The 26,742-nt window shown below is 36.4% G+C and overlaps 3 protein-coding genes across 3 annotated transcripts; 2 read left to right on the forward strand and 1 right to left on the reverse strand.

Annotated features, from left to right (window-relative positions):
* The first annotated feature begins 1,168 nt into the window (after positions 1-1,168).
* On the forward strand, positions 1,169-3,297 carry LOC134742972 (programmed cell death protein 2). The gene is made up of 5 exons (XM_063676205.1): positions 1,169-1,452; positions 1,562-1,741; positions 2,199-2,354; positions 2,441-2,839; positions 3,109-3,297. The coding sequence occupies exons 1-5, from the start codon at positions 1,273-1,275 to the stop codon at positions 3,259-3,261; spliced, it is 1,068 nt and encodes a 355-aa protein (XP_063532275.1). The 5' UTR covers positions 1,169-1,272; the 3' UTR covers positions 3,262-3,297.
* LOC134742973 (transmembrane protein 242) lies at positions 3,251-4,643 on the reverse strand. Its single transcript, XM_063676207.1, has 4 exons — positions 4,495-4,643; positions 3,983-4,084; positions 3,750-3,886; positions 3,251-3,443 (listed from the first exon to the last, which is right to left on the reverse strand). Exons 1-4 carry the CDS (start codon positions 4,526-4,528, stop codon positions 3,306-3,308), a joined length of 411 nt encoding a protein of 136 aa, XP_063532277.1. The 5' UTR covers positions 4,529-4,643; the 3' UTR covers positions 3,251-3,305.
* A 1,243-nt stretch (positions 4,644-5,886) lies between these two features.
* LOC134742974 (tRNA-dihydrouridine(20a/20b) synthase [NAD(P)+]-like) lies at positions 5,887-13,968 on the forward strand. The gene is made up of 2 exons (XM_063676208.1): positions 5,887-6,219; positions 12,910-13,968. Exons 1-2 carry the CDS (start codon positions 6,083-6,085, stop codon positions 13,949-13,951), a joined length of 1,179 nt encoding a protein of 392 aa, XP_063532278.1. The 5' UTR covers positions 5,887-6,082; the 3' UTR covers positions 13,952-13,968.
* The last annotated feature ends 12,774 nt before the right edge of the window (positions 13,969-26,742 follow it).

A 26,742-nucleotide genomic window follows, 5' to 3' on the forward strand; every position in this document is an offset into this window, starting at 1 on the left:
TCGGTGAAGTCTACCCTGTGTAGCTGCCTTAAGAGTAGCACACGCCGATACAGCCCTTTATCTTCAAATATGTCTGACAAGTTTTTCCATGCTTCTTTTGCTGTTGTTGCTGTTCGAACGTATTGATATAATGCCGGCTTTATATTAAGACAGACACGTGCCAAGGCACGCTGGTCGCGCACGGCATCTGCGCCCGTCAAAGCCTCGTCCGAAGTCCTGTCTATAGTATCCCACAATCCTTCTGTGATCAGGATCATCTTTAAAGCGAACTTCCAAGTGACGTAGTTATTCCCGTCGAGCTTTTCGATAGCGGGAGTACCCATGACGACATTAGTGGTTGCATTCACAGCCATCGTGGCAATTTATGATAGAAATATCTATACTTGACGTTGTAGGACGACGTAAAAGGTTATATTTTGTTGATTTTGCCACTTGATCGACAGCCACTTACTTGATGGATCACGATTTTTCTTCTTTCGTGGTATGCTGGGCTTCCTATAACCTGTTATGCAGAGCCCGGTCTCGGGGTGCACACAGCAGAAGGAAATGGTGCGATGGTGAACAAAAACCACGTCGTCCTTTAAACACTGATGTATTCTATCATAATCCACAAAATGTTAAAGGTCGTCAACAGATACAATAACTTATAATGTTATAATATTAAGAGAGTAACTCTAGTTACGTTGTACATCGAACGGTCTGATATCGAAGAAGGGGAGAATGACAAGCGATAAGTTGCCAGAGTCAAAATTAACTTAAGACGCCCATGTATGAGCATGTCACAACTAAAGTGTGCCATTGACTTTCCAACAGACAATACTAAAAAAAACGAAAGAACTTGCGGATTGTTGTCTCACTCACTCATAGACAAAAAGTAATAACGTGTTGTGAATACGATATCTTTTACTGAGCTTTTATTTTTGCCCGGCTTCTTTGCTTTAGTCATTATTCTGAGATGAAATCTTTTTTTTTTGTAGAAGATAAGAATGGGTATAGACTTGGTATAGACCTCCTAGTAAGTATCAAAGCCGTGCGGTGCGGTAGTGTGTCAAGCATAATATATTCTTTGAATGTCGGTCCACTGGCCATAGTGTGTACGTACTTTAGTTTGTTCAAGTAAAATATAAACCGCCAAAAAATTGAGCTCGTCCTCTGTGAAATAAAAAATATTTTTTGACGTTTTGTTGATAAAAGTTAAAAAACTCCACACGTACCACTCTTTACTTAAAGATTACTTCGAAATACCGAATCATTCTGCATTTACAAATTACAATGTCGGCAAACAAAGTGGACATAGGGACATTAGAGAAAAAGAGTAGCTGGCTTCTACATCCCAGATTTTTTCCGAGTAAAATCGGAGGGAAACCTGCATGGCTAAATCTTGAAAATATCCCTCACCCTAAAGATTTAACCTGCAAGAAATGTGGCGATCCCCTCGTTATGATATGTCAAGTAAGTATCATAACATAAAATAAAAAAATATTGCAACTAACCAAGTGCATATTTGTTTTTTCCAACCCATCTGTAGTATCGTTTTATCTTATTATAAATATGTTTATAGGTCTATGCTCCATATGAAGAATCCGACGACGGTTTTCATCGCACAATTTTTGTATTTATCTGTAAAAATGGATCTTGCTGTCAAATAAATTCCTCAGAAAACGTAGTAGCGTTTCGGTGCCAATTACCACGAAGAAACAAATTCTATTCCTATGAGCCCTACAAGGTGGATGAGAATGAAGTAAGTTTTATATAAATACCAAATATACTTGTACTATAATGACTTCGACACAATGTATATTGTTAAGAATTAAAAAAAAAAAAAAATGTGAGCATTTTGCCACCCATGGCCAAAAAACAGATTACTTGAACACAGTACATTTGTCAAGCTCATTTTTAGGGTTCCCTACCCAAAGGGTAAAAACGGAACCCTATTACTAAGACTCCACTGTCCGTCTGTCTGTCACAGTTGAAATTATCACAGATGTATTTCTGTTGCCGCTATAACAATGAATACTAAAAAGTATGGAACCCTCAGTGGGCGTGTCTGACTCACACTTTTTTTGTACTACTATTACTATACTAAGTATAAAACTATAATAAATGTTACTTTTTGTTTTTGATTTACTTTATCACAAAAATTATTATGAACTGATTTATACGTATTTTATTAATATTGGTGCATGACTATTTAACAGGTATTTCCCATGGACAAATGGCCCAAACTGTGTGAGTTGTGTGGACTCCGAGCACCTTCGCATTGCTCAAAATGCAAAAAAACTTACTATTGTAGTCGCAAACACCAAGTACTTGACTGGCAGAATGGTCATAAGCAACTTTGCCCCACTTTGCAGGTAAAATATAATATTTACTGATTTATAAGTACATAATTTGTACTGCATTCTTATAGGATCATAGAGATAATAGTTATTATTTGCAGACAGAGGAAGTTCCCGATAATTACTTCACAGTGACAGAGGCAGGGAAGAATAATCTATATAAAGAATGGGAACTTATAGTGGATGAGGAAGATGAGGAAACTCCAACAGATGTGGATGAAAACAGAGAAATGGCAAAACTTAATGAAATGATAAAAGAAAAGAAAGCTGGAACATTATCCAATGTAAGTGAAAGTGAATTGGAACAATTTGCCGGGAGGGCAGTACCTGATGACAAAGTGTTTAACAAGTTTAACAAGAGAGTGGCAAGGCATCCTGAGCAGGTGCTGAGATATGATAGAGGCGGCACTCCACTGTGGATTACAGGCAATGCAGAGAATTGTATCACACGAGTTGAAAACTGTGAATATTGCAATGGAGAAAGACAATTTGAATTTCAGGTAAGCTATCACTAGCCTGTGGTTTCTGATGTGCCATTGGAAAGTTTTCAGAATGGCAAAATTTCCACAGAAAAAATTCAGAAACTTCTCACATTTTTGTATGTTCCATTTCCAAAATAAAAGTTTCCTATATTTCCTGTAAAATCTTCCTGAAATTTACCAGCCTTTTGAAACTTGCCTGTGTTGGATAAATTAATTCATACAACAACAACAATTTCATTGTTACTGAAGATTAAGTTTAGTAACATTTAAGTCCTGAATTCTTTCAGATCATGCCACAGCTCCTCAATTTCATCAATGTTGGTTTAGACATCAACAGTGTGGATTGGGGAGTCCTTGTGGTGTACACTTGCAAAGCAAGCTGCAACCAAGGCCCTGCTTACAAGAAGGAGTTTATTATAAAACAAGATATAACCAGCTAAATCATTTTTATTAATAAATTATATGTACATGTAAATCACAAGGGTTATTTTTTCTTGCCGTAATCCTCTGCTAAATATGTCATCAAGTCATTGAGCCCGCTGAACTCTGTTCTGGATTGTGGAGGGTTGTTCTTTGGTAGGATTGGCAGCATGTTTCCCATCTTTATTCTGAAATCCTTTAACTGTAACAAGGAAATTTGAGGTTTACATAAGATACTCGACTCACAATTAGATCATATCCAAACGATCAATTCCATGATTATTATTTCCATGTGTTTTATATTTCCACACATTTTTTGTGAATTGTGAGTGAATGGCTCAAAAGTATGCACTTGAGAATTATTATGGGTTCAAACTTACTTAATAAATTGAAGCATTAAATGAAACCTTGGTTTGAGTAATATAATAAATAAGTTATATATCAAGTGTTCACAAGCAGGCATCATAAAAATAACCAAGGTATTTTTAATATGCATAAATTAACTTACATCTTTAGCACCAGAAAGTTTCCAAATTCCATAACATAAACAAGAGGTGCCAGCTACCGCATAGAGTGTACCCCAGCCCAGGGCTCGGAGAGCAAGGATGGCCCCTGCATCTGCTAATTCTGCACTAGCATGTACACCTGCATTTCAAATATTAAAGAATATAATTTTCTTAGACATTATAAAAAAATATTGAAGTAAAATGTAGGTTGTGACATAAAATATGATTCAATAACCTTTATTGAAATATTTGGGGTCTGCTTTTTTTGCTGCTGCTAAAGTGGTTCCAAATCCTACAAATGCAGAAATGCCTGCGACCGTCGTCAAAAATGCACCAGCTGTAATAACAAAATAAAAATGAGTATATGCTCTACTATAGTGAAGCGGTATTCTAAAATCGCTTTATATATAATGCTATTAATGCCATTTTATTAGAATTATATTATGCTATGATTGTGGGACCTTATTGCCAGTCTCCGATTATTCTGGCACGGCACAGACTCCTTTCAGATTCAGAAGGAATTTGTCTTTAGTAACCTCAATGTATAGAATAGAATAGAAGATGCTTTATTCAAAAACGCTTAATTTAAACTTAACTAATGACGCTAACATAGATTGCTGGTTATAAAGCGTTCCTGAAATGGTCTCCACTCAGCTTCATGTCAAGGAACCTTTGAGGTCCCCGACGCTGGTCTTCCGTGAAAACCTTTCCGAGAGAGCGTAACATGGCTGTATCATGTTTACATAACTTTTATTCGTTGAAGTCGTTCTTCCTTTTCCATATTACCAACGTAATTATATTTTTGTACTTCAAAACCACGTATTTTAAGTCATGTTTAACACTTTATAGGTAAAATTGTACCATAAATAACCAAGAAATAGAAACATTCAATGTTGACATGAGTGGAGTACTGTGGAGTACTGCTGATGTACATGAGCTCAGACAGCGTCAAAAAATCGTCCGATACCACAGAATAAACACTCTCTTTTTTGGGCATTGTGTAAATAATAGTACTACCGTAATACGTAAAGGGCCCTCCACACTCGTGCGCGAGTGTGGAATCTAGTTCGCTAATCAGCGAAATCGACTTCACATTCACACTTGCTTCACACACGTTCGCGGCTTCGCGCCGCGTAGACTGGAGCAAGCTGTATACTTAGGCCCCATTCGCATAGGCTTTTTAAGCTCTCGTGCTAATGGCGCCTTAATATTAGTTATTACCAAACGCGCATATGCGACAATATGATAAGGGCCCTCCACACTCGTGCGCGAATTGCGGCGCGAAGCCGCGAACGTGAGTGTGGAGTCCAGTTCGCTAATCAGCGAAATTGACTCCACACTCGCGTTCGTGGCTTCGCGCCGCGTAGTCTGGAGCGAGCTATATGTTCGAGTTTATTGCCCACCATAAACAGCAAGTCTTGTATTGTCAGTAAATAAAAACAAAAATAACTATACTCATCCTTTTCTTTTGGGTGCTAGTACTAGGGTAAGACAAAGATAGTATGATTCTCTCTATCTGTGTTTGAAATGAGACAGTCCTTTGACAAGCTATGTATAATAATATATTAAGTTAGCACATTTTGCTTAAAGGAAACATTCTTTTATTTTTGAAAATAAAACTATTCAAAGATTTTTCCTTTTTTTTTAAATTTTGCTTGTCTATAAATATTCTTGAATACTAAATATTCCATTTTATGGATATTTTGTACGACAGCCTAAGGCCTAATGTTTCTTGGAGAAATGTTATTATTTATATTTACTGTATCGAATAGTAGAATGAAATAGTGTTTATTTTTTTTTAATTTTTAGTCCTTTGACAAGCTATGTATATTAATATACGTTATAAGGACCCTCCACACTCATGCGCGAATCGTGGCGCGAAGCCGCGAACGCGAGTGTGGAGCCTAGTGCGCTAATCAGCGAAATCGACTCCACACGATTCGCGCATGAGTGTGGAGGGCCCTTTAAACGGAGGTTAAAATTACGTTCAGATACTACAGTTTGTTATCTAGACGAATGACGATATTGATAAAACAGTGTTCAAGAAACTAACCCAAATAAACTACATATTTTATTGAATTACATTTAATTTAATCAATCATATTTTTAAATTATCACAGCTTAGTGCCTCCACAAACTCAGTTTAATTACCGTAACGCAGTAATAGCCCGTTCTAGCATAATATTTGAATGCACTGTAGTGCATAGCAGCAGACATGTGTGTCGTAGTATCTCTTATTATAGTCTGTGATGTGTGTGTTGATTAAGTTGATTTGAGTAGTAGGTATACTGTAAAGTAAATCGTCGTGAAAATAAAATGTGACTATGAGACTTGAATGAATAATAGCAAGATGAAGCCTAAAACTGATATAAGTAATTTGTTCAGTGAAGCTACACAGTCGAATACGTATGTTAAAGTCTGCGCACCTATGGTACGATACAGCAAAGTTCAGTTTAGAACTTTAGTCAAAAAGTAAGCCAAAATCACTTACTACTGTAAGCATCATAATAGTTAATATCCTATATGTGGCCTAATACTACTGATAATTACATGTAGTATGTACTTGGCTCTATACTTTTGATTGTTGTATCTATGGTCATTTTAGTTTGGGAGAGAGAGCGGTCAGATTTGGCGGCAGGCCGGTGCGCGAGGTTATGTTACTTATGTTCGATTTGATCTTTATGTAATCTTATAATTAATCCTGTATATCAATGTAATAAAAGTAATGTCAAAGCAAGCAGTGGTTTGTGTGCTAAACCCCTTTTACTGAGCATTAAATCTATGGATGATTTCAACTCAGAAAGCGGGATTGTGAATTCAAATGCCCACATAGAAATTGGATGATTATTTTCACCTATATAGAGATGAAGCACACATCTCGAAGAATGTGAAAAAAAAAAACGCTTAGTTAAGGCGTATATCTGGAGCATTGCTTTAAATGTTTGTGAGACGTGGACAGTGACACAACGGGACAGAGAGCGATTGGAGGCCTTTGAAATCCGGTGTTGGCGGAGGATGCTAAGGATTAGCTGGACAGAAAGGAAGACGAACGTTGAGGAACTGAGCATGGCAGGAGAGAAGAGATGCCTGTTAGGCACAACAGCTAACAGAAGGTGTAAGATGATTAGTCATCTAATACGGCACGACCCGCACGACAGATTCTTTTTAAACATCCTGAAGGGCAAGATTGAGCGAGAAAGACGCAGAGGAACACATATCTCAGCCAAATGAAAGATAGAGTTTCTGTCATGTTGTACGAGGGAGTCAAAAGGCTGGCCCAGCAAAGAATGGTAATTACTCCATCAACAAGAGCATAGCTCTTAAAATTGATGATGATGATGAAAGAGGTACATAGTAATGTAAGTTGCTTGGTCTTTTGAATGTTAATTTCATAATCAAGACAATAGTGTATATATATATAAATATATATGATACATGATTTCATTAGTTTGTTTTGTACGGTAAACAAAATGATTGACAATTGGTTTCATTTGTTTAAAATAAAAGTTGTTTTAAATTTGCAATGCACTGGACATTTGCTATGTATTGATCTAGTTATTAACCTGTGTTTTTTGTCATTGTTTGTTTTTGGACTGACACGTTGAGACACGTTGGAATACAATGAGAATAGATCTCGACGAACATGCAAGCAAACGACCATCACGGTGAGATTGGTGAGACGCAGAGAACTATCATTAAGAGCCAACATGGTTATAAGAAGTCAAAATGGTAAGGATGGTATTGTGCACTGTTCAGGTACAATTCAGGTGCTCAGTGAAGTTAATTATTAACAATGAGTTGTAAAATGACAATAATTGAATATTTACTAGGTATTATTACTATTATTTTTTGGATAGTCTAATGACACTAAAAGGTTATTTTTTGTTCTAATGATGCATGAGTATATAATGCCTATATATGGTAAGAGATAACAAAAAAAAGGTGATTGATTAGTATTGCAGAAGTTATTGCCATGATGAAATGATGAGATAGCAAAGATGAGAGGTAGCGACTGACAGCGGGCTAGAATTGTAGGAGATTGGCCCATGACGGTTGTCAATGGGAAGATTTAGAAAAGGCCTTTACCAAGCATCACACTTATTGAGATAAATACCCCGGTCTCTAATTCAGAATAAAAGAACCTTAATAGATAAATGTGCATATCGGTTATTTAGGTGAAAAGACAAAGAAACTAGTTTTTGTTTTGATGCAAACAAATTATTTATAAACATTTGTATATAGGCAAATGTAAAAAAAAAAATGTTAATTAAAGATGGTATATTCTACATAGTAGTACTGTAGGTACATGCATTTAGTTGCCAATCATTGTTGTACTGAAAATTATTAGTCTGGATACTCCGAGAGATGCATATAGAAACAATAATGAATTAATGGAATTACACACAGTATGAATTCTAAATTTGAAATGAATGACATTGATAGTTTTACATCTATTTCATACTACTGTTTTAAATGTCATGCAATTGAAAATCAAAGTAACAATTTTAAAACATCATTATTATCATTCAGGGAGCATGATTTACATGATGACTGGTTGCGTTGTGAATATTGACATAGCATAAGAAAATGAAAAAAATGAAATATAAATGTTTATTTTCTGATAACAATAAGTACAGTTCACTTTCAGTGGTTAAGATCTCCTAGTAGGTATTTAAAAGAAGTTATATTTCACTCTATTTAGAAATCTTGAATACCTACTTCATACCTTTGAATTGGTGACAAGCGGTATTTATATTTAAACCTTATTGCACAAAATATACACCAATGTACACATTTGTTTCTCTAAATTTATAAGTTTAGTGCAAGTTCTGTCTAGTAAAAGCAGATTGGCTAAACAAGAACAGATTACTTTTTCCATGCTGTTGACACAATATTCAATATTTGTATTAAGCATATTGCATAGTATTCAGTTGTATTTTGCAGTTGTACAATACAATAACAAACCACAAATGAAACTATGAATTGTTGCTATGAAATACAATTAATTTGTGACTTTATGGTTTCATTTGCATAAAGGGTGAATCTGAAATAATTATTGTATGACAGATTCAGGTTAAGAAATTTTACAGTTAGTGATGCCTAACTAAGTTAATCAAACTCTTAGGTCACAAATTATGAAATTCAGGTTACTAATAGGTAAGGACCATAAAGTGTCAAGAAAAGGTAAAAGCAGCATACTTGTGTATACATTATCAAGTTAAGAAAGTCTATTTGTAAAATTAAAAAGTACAAAAACAGTCCCTGTTTGAAAAAAAACAAGACAAAGAATTCTCATTGAAAATTGACTTGAAATGCAAAATCGATGAATAAGTACAACCACTGTCACAAGTGTTAGTACAAAATTTTAGTATGGTCCTGAGCAGAAGTCTGTGACTGACCTTAACAAAAGAATCAACACCAGAGTAGGTAAGTTAAATAAACGAAGCTAAAAGTAGATAACATTCAAACTTGAAGAAGCCTTATAAAGTAGGCTCAAGAAGCCTTATAAGGAGCTTGGAACTAATTTTTATTTTTCATTTCAATTCATGAAACTTTGTATTCTTAAAATTTGCTTGATCAGTAGGTTTAACAGAAGGTACCATGGAAGGTAACATGTATGATTTTATGACAGAGATACAGTGATGACAAGAAATAAGTTGGTAATATTAATTAAAGTATAGTAAGGCAAAAGAACCATGATTCATAAAGACAAAATGTATGGTTGCATTTTTGTCATTAAGTGCGTTGTCGCCACGATTAGCATAGCCAGGAAATATTGGCTGTATCAATTAACAAAAAGTGAATAAATGTATATTGGAATAACTTTTAATCACTTCCAATACTTCCAATAATATAGTAGGTGGGGTAATGACACTAATGACGCTAGTATATGTTACGGTGTACTCGGTGTAGTACCTATACGCTATTATTTAGAGCTACTTTTTTTGGGTGCATGTCATCCCGAGATATAGTTGCTGCGTTCTTGCCGATTCCTGGGGCTGAATATTACCATTGTGAAATACTGAACGAAGTTTAGGACGAAACATCAGGATCATAAGGTCATTGAATAAATAATTATCTGTTTATATAAATAAATTAATAAAAACCTGTTTTAAATGTAATCTTCTTAAAGTTGATGAATCGATGGAATATTTGTCATTTTATTTAATTAATGTTGAGGATTTTTCGATGAAGATAATGACTGATATCCATGACGTCATTGACGTCTGATTACGATTTCAGTAACGATGAGTAGGTATCTAAGGAAGATCTTAGGTAACAGAGGTCCGAGAACGATGATTATGTATATGACCGAACATATCGATTACAGTGTCGATGTCAACGAATGTTTGCCTCGATGTCCACGACAGGGTCAATAACTGACCATATCGATGATGAAAACGGAGCTGAACGACTTCGATAACAATGTCGGCGATAATGCTTGACTGACCATATTGATGATGATATCGATGATGATTACCGAACAGATCGATTTTGATGATGATAGATGATGATTAGGTATATAGGTATAGTAAGATTAATTGATGATGATAATGATTGACTGAGTCGATGTTTATATTTCAATTATTAAATTGTTGAGAATGACTGTGACTAAAATTATCTTTGCTACTGCTAATGATTATAACTATTTTTATTTTTGTATGTTTCAACGCTGGTAACCTGGCTGAACGGATGAAGTTGATGATAAGCGAGGGCATCGCAGCAAGAGCTGACTGAAGCAAAGGAGGTGAAACTGTTAAGGCAGAGCTGCCAGCAGTGGGCAGGGCCCAAGCTGCCGATGGTCAGGGCCGCAGAGTGAGCAACCGACGTACTATGCGCCGTGTCCACGATTACCGTCTTATGCATTTGATCAAGCGACTCGGCGAGAGTCTCTCTCGGTGTTGGTCGAGACTCTTCGCTGACACGACTGCTAGTTATTATATTAATATTATGAATCTAGAATATAACCGTTGAGTTTTGGCAGACTGTCTAGTGCAGGCCGTAATGGCAGACTGTTTATTATGTTAGTTTATATTTTGGCAAAGATAGGTACTTGTAATATGGACCTTGTAGTTAGATTCAAAAATAAATAAATAATTAGTTATACTTTGGCAAACTGTCCAGCGCAGGCCTTGAGGGCAGACTGTCTGGGGCAGGCCGTGATGGCAGACAGGCCATAACAAATTAAATGATTAGGTTGGCTATAGGTATGAATGTTGGCAGACTGTCTAGAACAGGCTTTGATAGCAGCCTGTCTTCTAGAGCAGGCCGTGATGGCAGACTGTCTAGACTGGTCTAGTCTAGAGCAGGCCATAACAACAGTCTAAATAAATAATTAGATTGACTAGGTTGAATGTTGGCAGACTGTCTAGAACAGGCTTTGATAGCAGCCTGCCTTCTAGAGCAGGCCGTGATGGCAGACTGTCTAGACTGGTCCAGTCTAGAGCAGGCCATAACAACAGTCTAATTAAATAATTAGATTGACTAGGTTGAATGTTGGCAGACTGTCTAGAACGGGCTTTGATAGCAGCCTGTCTTCTAGAGCAGGCCGTGATGGCAGACTGTCTAGACTAGTCTAGTCTAGAGCAGGCCATAACAATTTTTATACTTTGGAATGATGTCTAGAGCAGGCCTTAGGGCAGACTGTGATTGTTTATGATGAATTATACTTTGCCAAACTATTTAGAGCAGGCCTTAAAGGCAGACTGTGATTGTTTATGATGTGTTATACTTTGCCAAATTGTTTAGAGCAGGCCTTAAGGGCAGACTGTGGTTGTTTATCATGAATTATACTTTGCCAAACTATTTAGAGCAGGCCTTAAGGGCAGACTGTGGTTGTTTATCATGAATTATACTTTGCCAAACTATTTAGAGCAGGCCTTAAGGGCAGACTGTGGTTGTTTATCATGAATTATACTTTGCCAAACTATTTAGAGCAGGCCTTAAGGGCAGACTGTGATTGTTTATGATGTGTTATACTTTGCCAAATTGTTTAGAGCAAGCCTTAAGGGCAGACTGTGATTGTTTATGATATGTTATACTTTGCCAAATTGTTTAGAGCAGGCCTTAAGGGCAGACTGTGATTGTTTATCATGAATTATACTTTGCCAAACTATTTAGAGCAGGCCTTAAGGGCAGACTGTGATTGTTTATGATGTGTTATACTTTATACTTTGCCAAATTGTTTAGAGCAGGCCTTAAGGGCAGACTGTGATTGTTTATGATGTGTTATACTTTGCCAAGCTATTTAGAGCAGGCCTTAAGGGCAGACTGATTGTTTATGATGTGTCATACTATGTCAAACAGCTTAGAGCAGGCCTTAAGGGCAGATTGTGATTGTATATGATGTATTATGCTTTGCCATAGAGCAGGCCTTAAGGGCAGACTATGATTGTTTATAACGTGTTATACTTTACCAAACTGTTTAGAGCAGGCCTTGAGGGCAGACTGTAAATGTTGATGTTGGTTTATACTTTAACAGACTGTCTAGAGCAGACCATGACTGTAAGTTAGTTCATATAGTGAAAGACTAGAAGAAGGCTGTAAATGCTACTATAGGTGCTGGTTGTATGAAATGACTGTTTACATGATCTCAGGTTAAAGCATCAGGTTAATATACATATTGTCACTGGCTGCGATTGATTAATGAGGAACTGAATAACCAGAAGGTTAAAATAATGTTGTTATGTATGTTTATCTTTCGTTAATGTTAAGGTGGATGACATGTTATGATATATGGTTGTTGATATAAATGTTTAATTACTTTAGTGAGAGGACTCACTAAAATAAAAAGGATGGCCGAGCTGTAAGCATCATAATAGTTAATATCCTATATGTGGCCTAATACTACTGATAATTACATGTAGTATGTACTTGGCTCTATACTTTTGATTGTTGTATCTATGGTCATTTTAGTTTGGGAGAGAGAGCGGTCAGATTTGGCGGCAGGCCGGTGCGCGAGGTTATGTTACTTATGTTCGATTTGATCTTTATGTAATCTTATAATTAATCCTGTATATCAATGTAATAAAAGTAATGTCAAAGCAAGCAGTGGTTTGTGTGCTAAACCCCTTTTACTGAGCATTAAATCTATGGATGATTTCACTACTTATAACATTTTTACGTTATTACGCAAACTATGTTTCATTACTTTTTTTCCAGTTATGGAGTAGACCTATGCTTCACGCCAATGATATTAGCCGATTCCTTCTGCCAAAACGAAAAGGCGCGCTCCAGCGAGTTTGGCACCACTTTTAGCGACACACCAGTTGTCGCTCAATTCGCTGCTAATAACGCAAACGACTTTGTGGATGCTGCAACATTACTATATCCATACACAGATGGGGTTGATTTAAACTGTGGTTGTCCTCAGCCTTGGGCCATGAAGGACGGGTATGGGTGCGCATTACTCTCCAAGCCTGACATAGTTCACAGCATAGTGCGAGAAGTCAAAAATAGATTACCTGAAAATTTCAGTATGTCAGTGAAGATAAGAATATTGAAAGATTTGAAGAAGACTATAGATATGTGTCAGCAACTTGAGAAATGTGGAGTTGATTTCCTGACTGTTCACGGAAGGACACCCACACAAAAATCGGGAGATAGTATAGACAAACCTGCTTTAAAGGAGGTCTGCACTTCTGTTAATGTGCCTGTTATAGCTAATGGAGGAATTAAGACTTTAGAAGATGCAGATGAATTGTTTGAAGTCATCCATTGCAATGGAGTAATGGCTGCCAGTGGAATATTATCAAACCCAGCATTATTCAGTGGAGCCACCCGCACCCCATTAGACTGTGTCCATATGTGGATAGACTTGAAAAATCAAAACAGAGAAAAGATAACATTCCAATGCTATCATCATCACTTAGTTTTTATGCTTGAGAAAATATTGACTAAAACACAAAAACCAGTATTCAATTTGCTCAATACTTTTGAAGATGTTGATGATTTTTTGTATGAAAACTTGAATATTCCAGAATGTTTAAGTATTACTTGTAATCTGGATGAGTTTTTGACTTGTGAGTTTGATGAAGAAGTGATAGTGAAGCACAGGGGCAAGTGCCGGGGCTGTGGCAAAAGCACATATTATTGTATTTGTGTGAAGTATGACTACAATACAACAGATGGTAACTACTTCACATCTTATGTGCAAGATGAAGATTGTGATGCTTATTGTAATATATTTGATGAGCCCACATGAAATCAAGTAAAATACATGTAAATGTAATTATTTTATTTTTCATTTTAAATTATCGTATCATATCGTAATCGTTTATTGCAGACAAATAGTCCATATTATGTACCTACACAATATTTACAAGTAGAATTAAAAATAATCAATCACAAAATTCATAAACCAAGTCAAAAAATATACGAACAATTAAATAATAAAAAAAAAATATTAAATAAAAATTGAAATAAAAATTAAAAGGATTAAAATTCAAAGATTCAAAATTACAAATTTAAAATGATTATATATGTATATGCATTTGTATTATATGATCTTTTATACGAATAAATATAATATGGAGTCAAGTTATATAAAGGGTATATGTCAAAATTTATAAGCATATACTAATTCTACCGATAATTTTGAAATTTTGAAAATTAAAACAGTATAAGTATAACATTCAATAAATTAAAATCTTAAAATTAAACAGTCCAAACGATTTGCTAATATGTTGAGGATGCTGATGGAGCTAGATCGCGCCCTGCGTGCCAGCGAGGCGATAAGTTTGCGCATAATGGCGTGGAAACCATCCGTGCGCGCCTCTGCGAACATGGCTGACGCGCTACAGTAGCGCGGCAAACCCAACAGCATCCTGAACGCATTATTATATTGAACTCGGAGGGCACTGATGGTCCATCGCGTATAGTTGACCCACAGGCTACAGGTATAAAATGACTGACAGAAGGCTCTAAAGAGCGTGGTTTTTACTTCTGTGGTACACCTCGCAAACCTGCAATTATAAGTTTACTTACACAGGTGACACAGGTAAACTCGTTAAACAAAAAGAGGATTGTGCTGTGAAATCTTCAATAAATGGCATTGATCCTATATTTTGTAGTAATTTGGGGTTTGACTAGTTTAGTTTATACATAGAAGTTTTTCACCTGTGTCACAGAATAGGTAATAGTATTATCATACAGAATGGCCACGCAACGCCCCGCCCTGACTCAAATTTCCTCGCCCTGCGATAGAAACCTGGCGGACTTCTGGTGCCCTGGCGTACTCTCAGTATGGTGAATAGCCGAAGCTTGCCGAGGCCGGCCGAAGTGACACGACGAGCAGCCCGCCGCGTTGGATAATTCGACCGAAATACGTTATCAAACAAAACGTATATTCAAATTTTCTATGGGACAATATCCTTTCGCGCCTACATTTTTTAAATTTGCCGCCTATTTCTACTGACAAGATTTGCTTGACCAGCTATATGTATTATGTAATTTATGTACTTATATATGGGACCAACCACGAAATCGCGAAAAATTTTTTTACCCTCCCATAGAAAATGGACCAGCCAAAATGTAAGAAACAGCCAAAATTTTTTTCGCGATTTCGGAGTTGGTCCCATAGTAAAAGTTACTCAGTATAATCCCAAAATCTCCCTGGCAACGGGAATGCACATATTTTTTGGCCATCCTGTATACAGTGTGGAAAGAATGAATGGGCCCTGAAGGGAAAGTACCTCAAAACCTTAAGTTAGCACATTTTGCTTAAAGGAAACATTCTTTTATTTTTGAAAATAAACAAAACTCTATTCAAAGATGTTTCCTTTTTTTTCAATTTTGCTTGTCTAAAAATATTCTTGAATATGAATACTAAATATTCGATTTTATGGATATTTTGTACGACAGCCTAAGGCCTAATGTTTCTTGGAGAAATGTTATTATTTACATTTACTGTATCGAATAGTAAAATGAAATAGTGTATATTTTTTTTTAATTTTTAGTCGGTTCGGTTTCCGGATGAAACAAGCGAATTTCAAAAAATCTTTGAATGCAGTTTTGTTTCTTTTTTTAAATAAAGGAATGTTTCCTTTGAGCAAATTGAGCTAACTTAAGGTTTTAAGGCGTTTTCCCTCCATTCTTTCCACACTGTATATATAATAAATAAAAAAATCACAAATTATCCTTAGAGATGTAAAGGGTCTCCAAGACTTGAATTGTTATATAAATAATTAAAAGTCAAGAAATCAAAACAGACAAGAACCGAATGAAGTGTCTCACGTTAATGCCACTCAAAAGTAAAGTTACTTATAATATAACATGAAGCCCGTGTAAACTTAAACATAGGTACCGGTTTCCACAAACAGCACCCGATTTATTATTACGATAGTTCTCACGGTAAAATGCTAACCTTCAGCAACTAACGAGGTTTTTAATGTCGCTACTAACAGCGTCAAGTGTATTACGACTATTTAACTCGCAATAAACTAATTCACCGTTAGAATTAAGTAGGTAGGTACTAAACCTTCTGTGGGGACTTGCTCAATGTTAAGCTCACTCCAGACTACGCGGCGCGAAGCCGCGAACGCGAGTGTGAAGTCGATTTCGCTGATTAGCGAACTAGACTCCACACACGCGTTCGCGGCTTCGCGCCGCGTAGTCTGGAGTGAGCTACGCTCTAATACTAATAGGTACAGTGAGCATCAAAAGTATCGCATCATGGGGTCCCTTTGTTTGACATAATTATTGAAAGTCATAATGTAGTGATTGTCATATATTATCATTAGTCATCATTCTGAAACCGTTAACTTATCAGAATTTTCCTCAGGTTATCCCAAGATAGGTTAGGTTAGGTTTGTTTTATGGCAATCTTGAAAAGTTTCTGAGAAAAACCAAATTATAAGTAACGAAAATGTGGACAAACAATACATTATGACTTAAAACTATATGGGAAACAATAGAGACCCAGCGGATCATATTATGCGTCAAAAGTAAATTAGACTGTGATAGATACTTTTGAAAGAGAACTGAAGGAAAATATTTTATTGTTTCATCCGCTACTATTGATGCTGACTGTACTACAAGACAACCCTATAAGCGCCACTTGCACCATCCCGCTAACCCGTGGTTAACCGATTAAACCGTTAACCCAGTGTCGAATTGTAACTCCAGGTTTAACCGGTTAACCCCGGGTTAGTGGGATAATGCAAGTGGCCCTAAGTGTAACAGCGTCAAGCAAGACACTGTCATAAGACGCAGTTTATTCTCTCTCTTAGGGCCACTTGGACCATTCACTAACCCGGGGTTAATCGGTTAAACTTATATAAAATCTTTTTACGTGCATTTAGCATTCCGCCTAGCCGAGGAACGAGGACGGATATGCCGGACTCGTGGCCAAGGGGCCAAATACCGACTAAACCCTCCACGGTATAGGGTTCCGTACCCAAAGGGTAAAAACGGGACCCTATTACTAAGACTCCGCTGTCTGTCTGTCTGGCCGTCTATCACCAGGCTGTATCTCATGAACCGTGATAGCTAGACAGTTGAAATTTTCACAGATGATGTATTTCTGTTGCCGCTATAACAACCCTATAAGCGATACTTGACAGATGTCATTGTCTTTTTTTTTATAGTTCGTGTAGTTGGCGCTAGTTGCATATGTAGCTGTAATGTTCAGCCAAGGTATGGTTGGACCGGACCGATACAGGGACTGACTGTTATGTTACAAGTACGATGCTTACTTTATATAAATAATTTTTAATTTAAGCGTTATGTTGTATCTTCTTGCTTGTTGTATTTAACTATTTGTTCATTGTATGTTATTTTATGTATCTTTTCTTCTTGTCTGTTACCTTCCGTGATTCTTCTCACCTGATGGTCTCATCGGAAGATCAGCGCTGGAAGTCACCAGCAACATGCTGAGCTGAGATGAGGCCATTTCGTGGCACTTTAATCTTATTTTATGTTTTCTTTTGTATTATGTAATGTCTTGTTTGTTTGTGCTTACGAATAAAATCTCATTCTATTCTATTCTATTCTAAATACTAAAAACAGAATAAAATAACTATTTAAGTGGGGCTCCCATACAACAAACATGTTTTTTTTTTGCCGTTTTTGCGTAAGACGGGGCCACTTGTCACACAGCCCGAGAAACGATGCAATTCCTAGTCGTGTGATCTCTCGATTCGGTGATCAGAATTGACCCCCTAGATCTTGCGATTAAACGTCTTTAGATTTATTTTTATGGGGTTATTTAAAGTCTAAAGTCTATGCCAATAAGTCCACAACCACTCATGCTTTATAAGAGGAAATTCGACGCTGCATCGGAGAAATTCAGCCGCATCTATGCAAAATGGTTATAGAAATTTTTGACAAAAGAGTGCATATGTGCCAGCAAAGCCTAGGAGGACATTTGCCTGACGTATTATTCCACAAATAACCCTATTTTATGTATTTCAAGATTTTATATACAAATATATTATAACGAAAAAAAAAATTGTGTTTTTCATCAATTTCAAGTCTTGCGTCCTTTTTGGGACACCCTTTAGTACTACTGCTTACTCTGTAGGTACTCGTATGTATTATTGTGTTCCTGATGGTAAGTCTGACTGATCTGATGGTTTTTAAACGCGAACTAGACATGTGTCGCTCACGAGTGAGTGATTTAAATGAAATATATCTTTGGATTGAACTCACTCACTCTTCAACTCACTGATGATTTAACTCGGTCAGTAACTCATCTATCTCAGTGTTCCTTGCTCGCCCTTTCCCACTCATCACTAACTTGTAGGTACTCTAGTATACAATACTACATGAAACATATTCGTATGGGCTTGTGATATGGGCTAGGTGTTCGCGGGGTCGCGATAATGCGAAATTTTGTGGGCCCTAATTTATAATGTATTATGAATTTATATTATTTGGAAAGTAACAACTGGCATATACAATATAATCAACTAAAATTAGGTGAAAGATGACAAGCAGATTAATTTAACACGATCGAAGAGCGCGAGTTTCATATAGGGTAATTTTGTTATCTCTGACCAAACTGAGGGGTGAATATGTTACGTCATACTGAACAACGTTTACTATGGGACCAACCCCGAAATCGCGAAAAAATTTTTGAAAGACCTATCCAACGATATCATACCCCACACCATATTGGATTAAAGCGATTTTTTTTTCTAAAAAAGACATTTCAGAACATTTTTTTTTGTAGTTTTTATTTTACCGTTCGCTCGCCATGCATAATTTATGTATTCATGCCAAATTGCAGCTTTTTAACCGACTTCAAGATTTCAAAGGAGAAGGTTCTCAATTCGGTTGTGTTTTTTTTTTGTTTTTTTTTTGTTTTTTTTTTTTTTTAATGTTTGTTACTCCATAACTCCGTCATTTCTGGACCGATTTTGAAAATTCTTTTTTTGATTGTAAGTATATACATACAGATTGGTCCCGTTTTTGTCAAAAAGCAGTTCTGATGATGGGATCCATGAGGAATCGAGGGAACTCCTCAAATGTTAAAGGCATACATATAGTGATTTTAGTATTTTCATCAACAAATCAAGCACTTACATTTAAAAAAGTGACATTTGATGTAGTGGAACTGCTGATGATGATCAGAACGGAACTTTTCAATGACGCATAGTTCACGTTTGGCGATTTGTCCTCTTCGTTATGTTTGTTAAGCAAGTTAGGTTTTCAAGAAACATTTTTGTCAAGCTCGAGTTCTGATGATGGGATCCATGAGGAATCGAGGGAACTCCTCAAATGTGAAAGGCATACATATAGTGATTTTTGTATTTTTATAAACAAATCCAGCACTTCCATTTAAAAAAGTGACATTTGATGAAGTGGAACTGCTGATGATGATCAGAACGGAACTCTTCAATGACGCATAGTTCACGTTTGGCGATTTGTCCTCTTCGTTATGTTTGTTAAGCAAGTTAGGTTTTCAAGAAACATTTTTGTCAAGCTCGAGTTCTGATGATGGGATCCATGAGGAATCGAGGGAACTCCTCAAATGTGAAAGGCATACATATAGTGATTTTTGTATTTTTATAAACAAATCCAGCACTTCCATTTTAAAAAGTGACATTTGATGAAGTGGAACTGCTGATGATGATCAGAACGGAACTCTTCAATGACGCATAGTTCACGTTTGGCGATTTGTCCTCTTCGTTATGTTTGTTAAGCAAGTTAGGTTTTCAAGAAACATTTTTGTCAAGCTCGAGTTCTGATGATGGGATCCATGAGGAATCGAGGGAACTCCTCAAATGTAAAAGGCATACATATAGTGATTTTTGTATTTTTATAAACAAATCCAGCACTTCCATTTTAAAAAGTGACATTTGATGAAGTGGAAACTGCTGATGATGATCAGAATGGAACTCTTCAATGACACATAGTTCACGTTTGGCGATTTGTTCTCTTCCTTATGGACTCAGACCTAAACTTAACTTGGACCCGGACTCGGACCCGGACCCGGGTCTGAACATGGACCCCAACTCGGACCCGGACCCGGACCGAACTCTGACCCAAACTTGAACCCGGACAGCCCGACACGGACCCGGACTCTGATCCGGACCAAGACCCGGACCCGGAAATGCTACTAGAAAAGTGGGTTAGGTGGGTGGTTGGGTTTTGAACTGCGATTCTCACAGAACAGAACTGCTATCAGAAAAGTAGGTTAGGTTAGAGCTGTGACCCTTACAGAAACGAAATATCAGAAAAGTAGGTTAGGTTAGGTTAGAACTGCGATCCTTACAAAAACGAAATGCTACTAGAAAAGTGGGTAGTTTTACCTCCTTTTCTACATAATTAGGCAACAGATGCTGTCTTTTTCATTTCATTGTCTGGAATCTAAGAGTGCACCATCAACAATAAGTGAACTTTCAGCGGCCCTCATTGAAGGCGGTTTTTTTTTCTTAAAAATTATTAGCACTAACGATCACGGAGCAAAGCCGCGGACGGACAGACAAACGGACATGGCGAAACTATAAGGGTTCCTAGTTGACTACGGAAACCTAAAAACCAGCCTAGAGCAATGCTCAGTGCATTTTCTTGGCCCTTATTTATTTGTGACTGCGATGCATAGAGCTATCATATAAATATCAAATCAATTTGTAACATTTTTTCATAATTTGAATGCCACTCACGCCTTGCCTTTGCGTAGAAGATTCGACACGTGAAAATATAAAGCTACGGCGTAGCGCTACGAAATAAGCTTACAGGCCAATTCGAACGTACACTGAATTTTTTAGAATATCTAAATGATGTCATTTAGTTAAGTATCGTGCATTTTGTTCGTACTTGTCCGTACATGTATTCGCGATCAAGTTTATGCCTAACAAGTAACAACCAACCATACATCGGGGTTTTTGGTGCGGGAATGTTTTAGACTAGCCAAAAAATAGGTAAAAACTGTGAAAACCGATACTATTTTAACATTTTTTACACATTTGGAGCTTAATATTCCTATGGATCAGCTCCATGTTATCATAATATTGCATTGTCATCCGATGTACATATCAAAGTTAGATATAACTCCGTAATAAATGCATATAGTCTAAGGAAAAAACGTGCCTCGAAAATCAAGAAAATTTGATTCTCGAACAGATGGCGCCACTACCTTTGGGCTACTCTCAAATAGAGGGCGTTGACGGTTTCGTTTGTTATTTAACAATTTTAACGCATATCAGTGAAAGAACATGGGTCAAAATCATATAAAAATAATTAATGCAAATATTAAAAAAAACATTTATCTATCCATATACAAATACATTTTACATAAGAGTTAGAACAAGTCAAAGAGTTTGGGAACCTTGTTCACTAGGGACGGTAAGCATGATAAAGATATTGATAGGAGAGTGAATGTGTATGAGGAATGTTATGTAAGTGAAGAAAGCGAAAGAGGTATGTCAGGATTGTAGCAAGTGGAAATCCGTGGTCTCTGCCTACCCCTCCGGGAAATAGGGTGATTATAATATGTATGTATGTATGTAAATACATTTTATGGCATTTTTATACATCTTCATTTTTAGTTTTAATCGTGTGTCGATAGATGGCAGTGAATTTACTGTGGCTACAAAATTTACTATGAAAGTACCGCTCTATCCTATTATATCCTCTTTGTATATACTTATACAAAATTTCAGCCCAATCGGAAATCGGGAAGTGGGTCAAATTTAGCTTCCAAGATTTGACTCACATTAACTAACAGGGTTAGTTAAATAAAAGCTTGTAAAACTCAAGTATCTGAAAAACACATGTACTACACGAAAATCACAAAGCCAAAATAAACTATATACCTAGTAAATAGTTTGTATTCATAATACTATGGACGCCTTATTTTCTCATCAAGAACATTCCCGAGAATATGCTCGGGAATTTCCCCAGAGTGAAGAAGTAGTCGCCTTTATAATATAATATAGGTACTACTTATAGCATTTTAACGTTTGCGGATGTCTATCAATTATTTAAATAATGATAAACGAACATTAGAATTTAAACTTTTTTTAAAAAAATTATAACTTTCTCGGTAATTCTCATCCAACAGAATGTTCTCGAGAAAGTCAAGTGAAGGAATTCCCAAGACCGAGAACATTCTCGCTGGCACAACTCTAACTTGACTGTACAAGGCGGTTAATCATCTCATCACATTCTTTAGTACCATAGTACAACACATATTGGTAGACAAGATTGGGACCATTAAAGCTCTTTTTTTGTAAATATTTAAATTAACGACTGTCAATCTATTTAGGTAATTAAAAACTTGAATTTTTGTATTCCACGACGCGCATAACAGCGGTGCCAAAATCTAAGTACGTGTACGTGTAGTATGCCTCTTCTTTGATGTTAATATATGCTCGCCAAATAGGTGCCAAAAAGAGTTGTTTGCTCTCAAACAGGTGCCATTAATCTGTAGTGAAGGCAGGCAGCAATGGTACGCACATGCATTGCGCTTGCGGGCCGTAGACGCGTCGGTAGTGCTCCCGACTTCTACATGTGTGAGCTTTAATTTTCCAGTTTTTTTTTCAAGTTTTGTTATATTGAGTTGGACTTAGGATTTTGGAAGTGTAAGTGTCAATGTCAATATTAATTTGCGACCGTTCTGACCTAGTGGGTAGTTAGTGACCCTGCCTGTGAAGCCGATGGTCCCGGGTTCGAATCCCGGTAAGGGCATTTATTTGTGTGATGAACAGACATTCGTTCCTGAGTCATGGGTGCTTTCTATGTATTGGGTGCTTTCTATGTACTTATATGAGTATGTATTTTTATCTATGTACGTAGTTATATCGTCGCCTAGTACCTATAGTCAAAGCTTTGTTTAGTTTGGGGCTAGGTCGATCTATGTAAGATTGTCCCCAAATATTTATTTATTTATTTTACAGTACCTATAGACCTATGCCCAACCAACTTTGCCAGTAGAATAAGGCGGCAAATTTGAAAAGTGGAGGCGCGTTGGTTTAGAGGTTTGGTAAATCTTAAATACCGCCAAATAGCGCCTTTCTACCAACAAATTGGTTTGCCACACTACAAGTATATACCAATCCGTCATTTTACATTTATTACGCATAAACTTTTTAGATGAATTTTTGAAAATCTCCATCTGTAAGCTCTAAAAATTTGAAATAGAACTATTAAAACGGATTATATCGCGTACTCATATTGAACTTATAATACTTAGTACATCCCGACGTTTCGAACCCTTTACAGTAATTGCATACCTACCTACAAGTACAAGTAGGTATTAGGTACCTACATTCGAAATAGTTATTTGTTATACGAGGGTGCAAAGTTGTATTTTACCCGCGAGTGTGGAATTGAAACACGAGCAAGCGAAAGGATTCTATAGTTGAAAAATAGAATCCTGAGCGTAGCAAGTGTTTCAACACACGAGAAGTAAAATACATTTGCACCCGTGTGTAACACAAAACTTTTTACCTCACTATAGCGAGGAAAGTGCAACATCCACAGGCGTTAGATCATCTTCATCACTGAAATCACTCATTTTTTTACGATATTATAACAAAAAACTCTGGAAATTCTGTATTTTTACGTGAGAAGTTTTTAAGTAAAAATTTTGTTGACAATGTTGACATTTCTGACGTATGAAATGTCAATGATGCGTTTTAAAATTGCATCGACTCAACTTGTGCGTTCAGAATTATATTTAACATCATTATTAAAAAACAAACGTTTCTTATGGAACTTTAAGGTTTATGACATAAAATCATTGAATAAAGCTAAATTTGGTATTTTTTATTAGATTTCAAACCATTTGTTTAATGATAATTAATATCAAACGAATCATTATTATGAGCGTTTACGTTTTGTTATCTGTCAAGCTACTTAAACATGCTCCATCCAAGGTCAAATTACTTTCCCCACTAGTGGATAAAATGCGTTTTTCCCCGCTTGTTTTAAAGGATAAAAGACAACTTTAGGGAACCAAAGGGGAAAAATATTGTCCGCCTGTGCAAAAAAAAAGTTTTCATGTACCTCAGTAAAAAAAATACCTTTCTATAGGTACCAGTTTTTATTGCGGTATCGGTATTGATTTTCTACTTCACGTTCTGCCCTTTTCGCACTTTTCTTGGTTCAACTTTTGTCAACAACTTCACCTTCGCGTATTGGGGCGTTTAATTATGTTTTAGTTTCTAACAAGTTTACTTTTTCAATATAAGTGATCGTTTACCCCTGAGCAAGGGAAAGATTCTAAAATAACGTAGCAAATGGTTCAAAAATTGGAATCTTGAGCGGTGCGACGTGCGACAGTTTCAAGCGTTGATGTCATGGAGACTATATAAAGGAGCCAAATCTCTATGTATGAAAAGTCCCCATCAAAAGACAGTAATTAGGCGGCGCCACCATACACCGAAATACTACCAAAAACAACCTACGTAATTTGGTCGGGTTATTTGTTGCCTTATATGGTTCATGTTATACTCATGTCCCAGAGATTAACTAGCGCCACCGGAGAGATTAGGAACTATTATTTAAAGCTGAAAGCGGTCACTTTTGCAACAATTCTGCCATAAGTGATTGGCATCCTTTCTATACCATCCATAGTTGATGTGCTGAAACGCAACATGTTTCACATTATTTTGGACCTTCATTGAGATTATTATAAAAAGGATTCGCTTAATTAAAAAAAACCTCTTTATACATACCTATCTTATAATAAAATTTTCAAGGTCCGATTTTGGCTACGTAACCCTAAGATGGAAAACTTCTGTTGTCATACCTACTTCAAGTTCGGAATGTAACTTATGTAATAATAAAACAATACCATTCGTTCAAGTTAAGCTTTATTTTAGCGTGAAATCACAGACTATTACTTGAAAATTTAACATACCTATGATTTTAACGGTTATTTGTCAATGTCCATGATCAACAAATCAATTAACCAACCTTAAGTGGTTAACGTTATAAATAGCGGTCGCACTCAACTTTGCCCCTAGTCTTGACATTTTTATTTTTATTTTGAACATATTTTTATATTGCACAAAGTCGCTTTTAGCATGTGTTCGAATAACGTTTTTTGACCTTTGACGGTAGGTAGTTGTGTAATAAGTACCAATCAATAATTTTAATATTATGTTAGATAACGTACGCTTCTCGGGTACGATATTGGTTTACGTTTATGTATGATTATTCTTGGAAGAACTGGGTGGAAATAATTGATAATATACGACATTGCTGTGAATCGACTTTCTATTGTTGTTCATAATAGTACTTACATAGGAAGATAAAATGATTCTGAATGTTTTTTTAGATGTCTATAAATATACCCTGAATTAATTGATTTCTTTAGGAGAAAGTTAGATTTGCGTAGGAATGGAGAAAGGACTTAAAAATGAAACTATTGACTATGGAGTTTCGCTTCGTAGTATTATTTTAATGTTGCTGAGACAATTTATTTCGTTATTTTGTACTTAAGTATGTCATATATTTCGACATGTAGTTAGGTATCTAATTGAGAACGTCAACCTAAATCCAATTCTAATACTGTGCCTAGGTAAAGCAAACAACCTTAAGTGGTCTACCACAAACTACCTCAATCCGGATCCAAATTGTACCAAAGTCCGTTGGATCCGAGATCAGATCTGTAAAATAACCATACAAGTTGGATCCGAACTGCAAACCCTCTATACTTAATTCATTAATCAACACTTAGATGCCAGCGTAGCTATTCGTAGATATCGATTTGCTAATGTACTCTTAGTTTGATCAAAGTGAATTAGATTTAAGAAACATTAGCCCGAAACGAGTTCTTCAGGCGCTAAAATATTCAACAACCGTTGACATTTATTAAAACGATGTCATGTCAACATGCCCCAACATGGACCCTGCAAACATACGGAATTCTGCTACTCGGACACCAGCCGCAATGAGACTTGTTCTCTACTCAAACAATTGACAAATCGGTAAAAATGACGATTGCATCCAATTTTCTCTTTGGTCACTTATGTTTGCACTTTCACGGGTGCTAGTTTAAAAACGTTGACCTGGTCATACGTATGTGCTCTGCTCATCTCCCCAGTGATCGCTACAGGTTACGGCGGAGGCTTCTATTTGCTCTACTGGAGTATTAAAAGTGTGTCGCAGTCGCAAACATGGCGTGTTTGCATGTCTGAGTTTGAAGCTACTCTGATCAATGAAGGAATTGACGATAGCATTTCCAGAGTATTATATATGTGCCTTAGATATCACCTGACAATTTAAATAAAATCAGGAGTTTTAGGTAACTGTAGTAGAGTCTGAATATCGTAAAATATTCATATGTTTTTGTAGCTCATAGTTATTGTCGTTACGCTTACTGTATCAAATTTATGGACTCGAGTTTACAATAGAATTAAAGATACTTAATTGTGCATCAACATTTTAGCACTTCGCCCATAACTAAGCTACTTTGTTTGCGAACGGTCCAGCGTAACAACTTGACTAAAATGACAAACTCGGCAGAATTTATTGGAGTACCTACCTCCCTCCCTACCTACCTACCTCCTGCTCTGTTGCATTGCCAAATACGCGGAAATT

This window comes from Cydia strobilella, chromosome 7 (assembly GCF_947568885.1).
Source record: "Cydia strobilella chromosome 7, ilCydStro3.1, whole genome shotgun sequence".
Taxonomy (NCBI): Eukaryota; Metazoa; Arthropoda; class Insecta; order Lepidoptera; family Tortricidae; genus Cydia; species Cydia strobilella.

What these genes read in the sequence shown, in the direction of transcription:
- LOC134742972 (XM_063676205.1), top strand. Translation starts at nt 1,273, where the DNA reads ATGTCGGCAAACAAAGTGGACATAGGGACATTAGAGAAAAAGAGTAGC. An exon ending in ACAAGGTGGATGAGAATGAA is followed by an intron (nt 1,742 to 2,198) that starts GTAAGTTTTATA and finishes ACTATTTAACAG; the next exon opens with GTATTTCCCATGGACAAATG. An exon ending in AAAGACAATTTGAATTTCAG is followed by an intron (nt 2,840 to 3,108) that starts GTAAGCTATCAC and finishes GAATTCTTTCAG; the next exon opens with ATCATGCCACAGCTCCTCAA.
- LOC134742974 (XM_063676208.1), top strand. Translation starts at nt 6,083, where the DNA reads ATGAATAATAGCAAGATGAAGCCTAAAACTGATATAAGTAATTTGTTC. An exon ending in TTTAGAACTTTAGTCAAAAA is followed by an intron (nt 6,220 to 12,909) that starts GTAAGCCAAAAT and finishes CTTTTTTTCCAG; the next exon opens with TTATGGAGTAGACCTATGCT.
- LOC134742973 (XM_063676207.1), bottom strand. Translation starts at nt 4,528, where the DNA reads ATGGAAAAGGAAGAACGACTTCAACGAATAAAAG. An exon ending in ACGACTTCAACGAATAAAAG is followed by an intron (nt 4,085 to 4,494) that starts TTATGTAAACAT and finishes TTGTTATTACAG; the next exon opens with CTGGTGCATTTTTGACGACG. An exon ending in CCCCAAATATTTCAATAAAG is followed by an intron (nt 3,887 to 3,982) that starts GTTATTGAATCA and finishes TTTGAAATGCAG; the next exon opens with GTGTACATGCTAGTGCAGAA.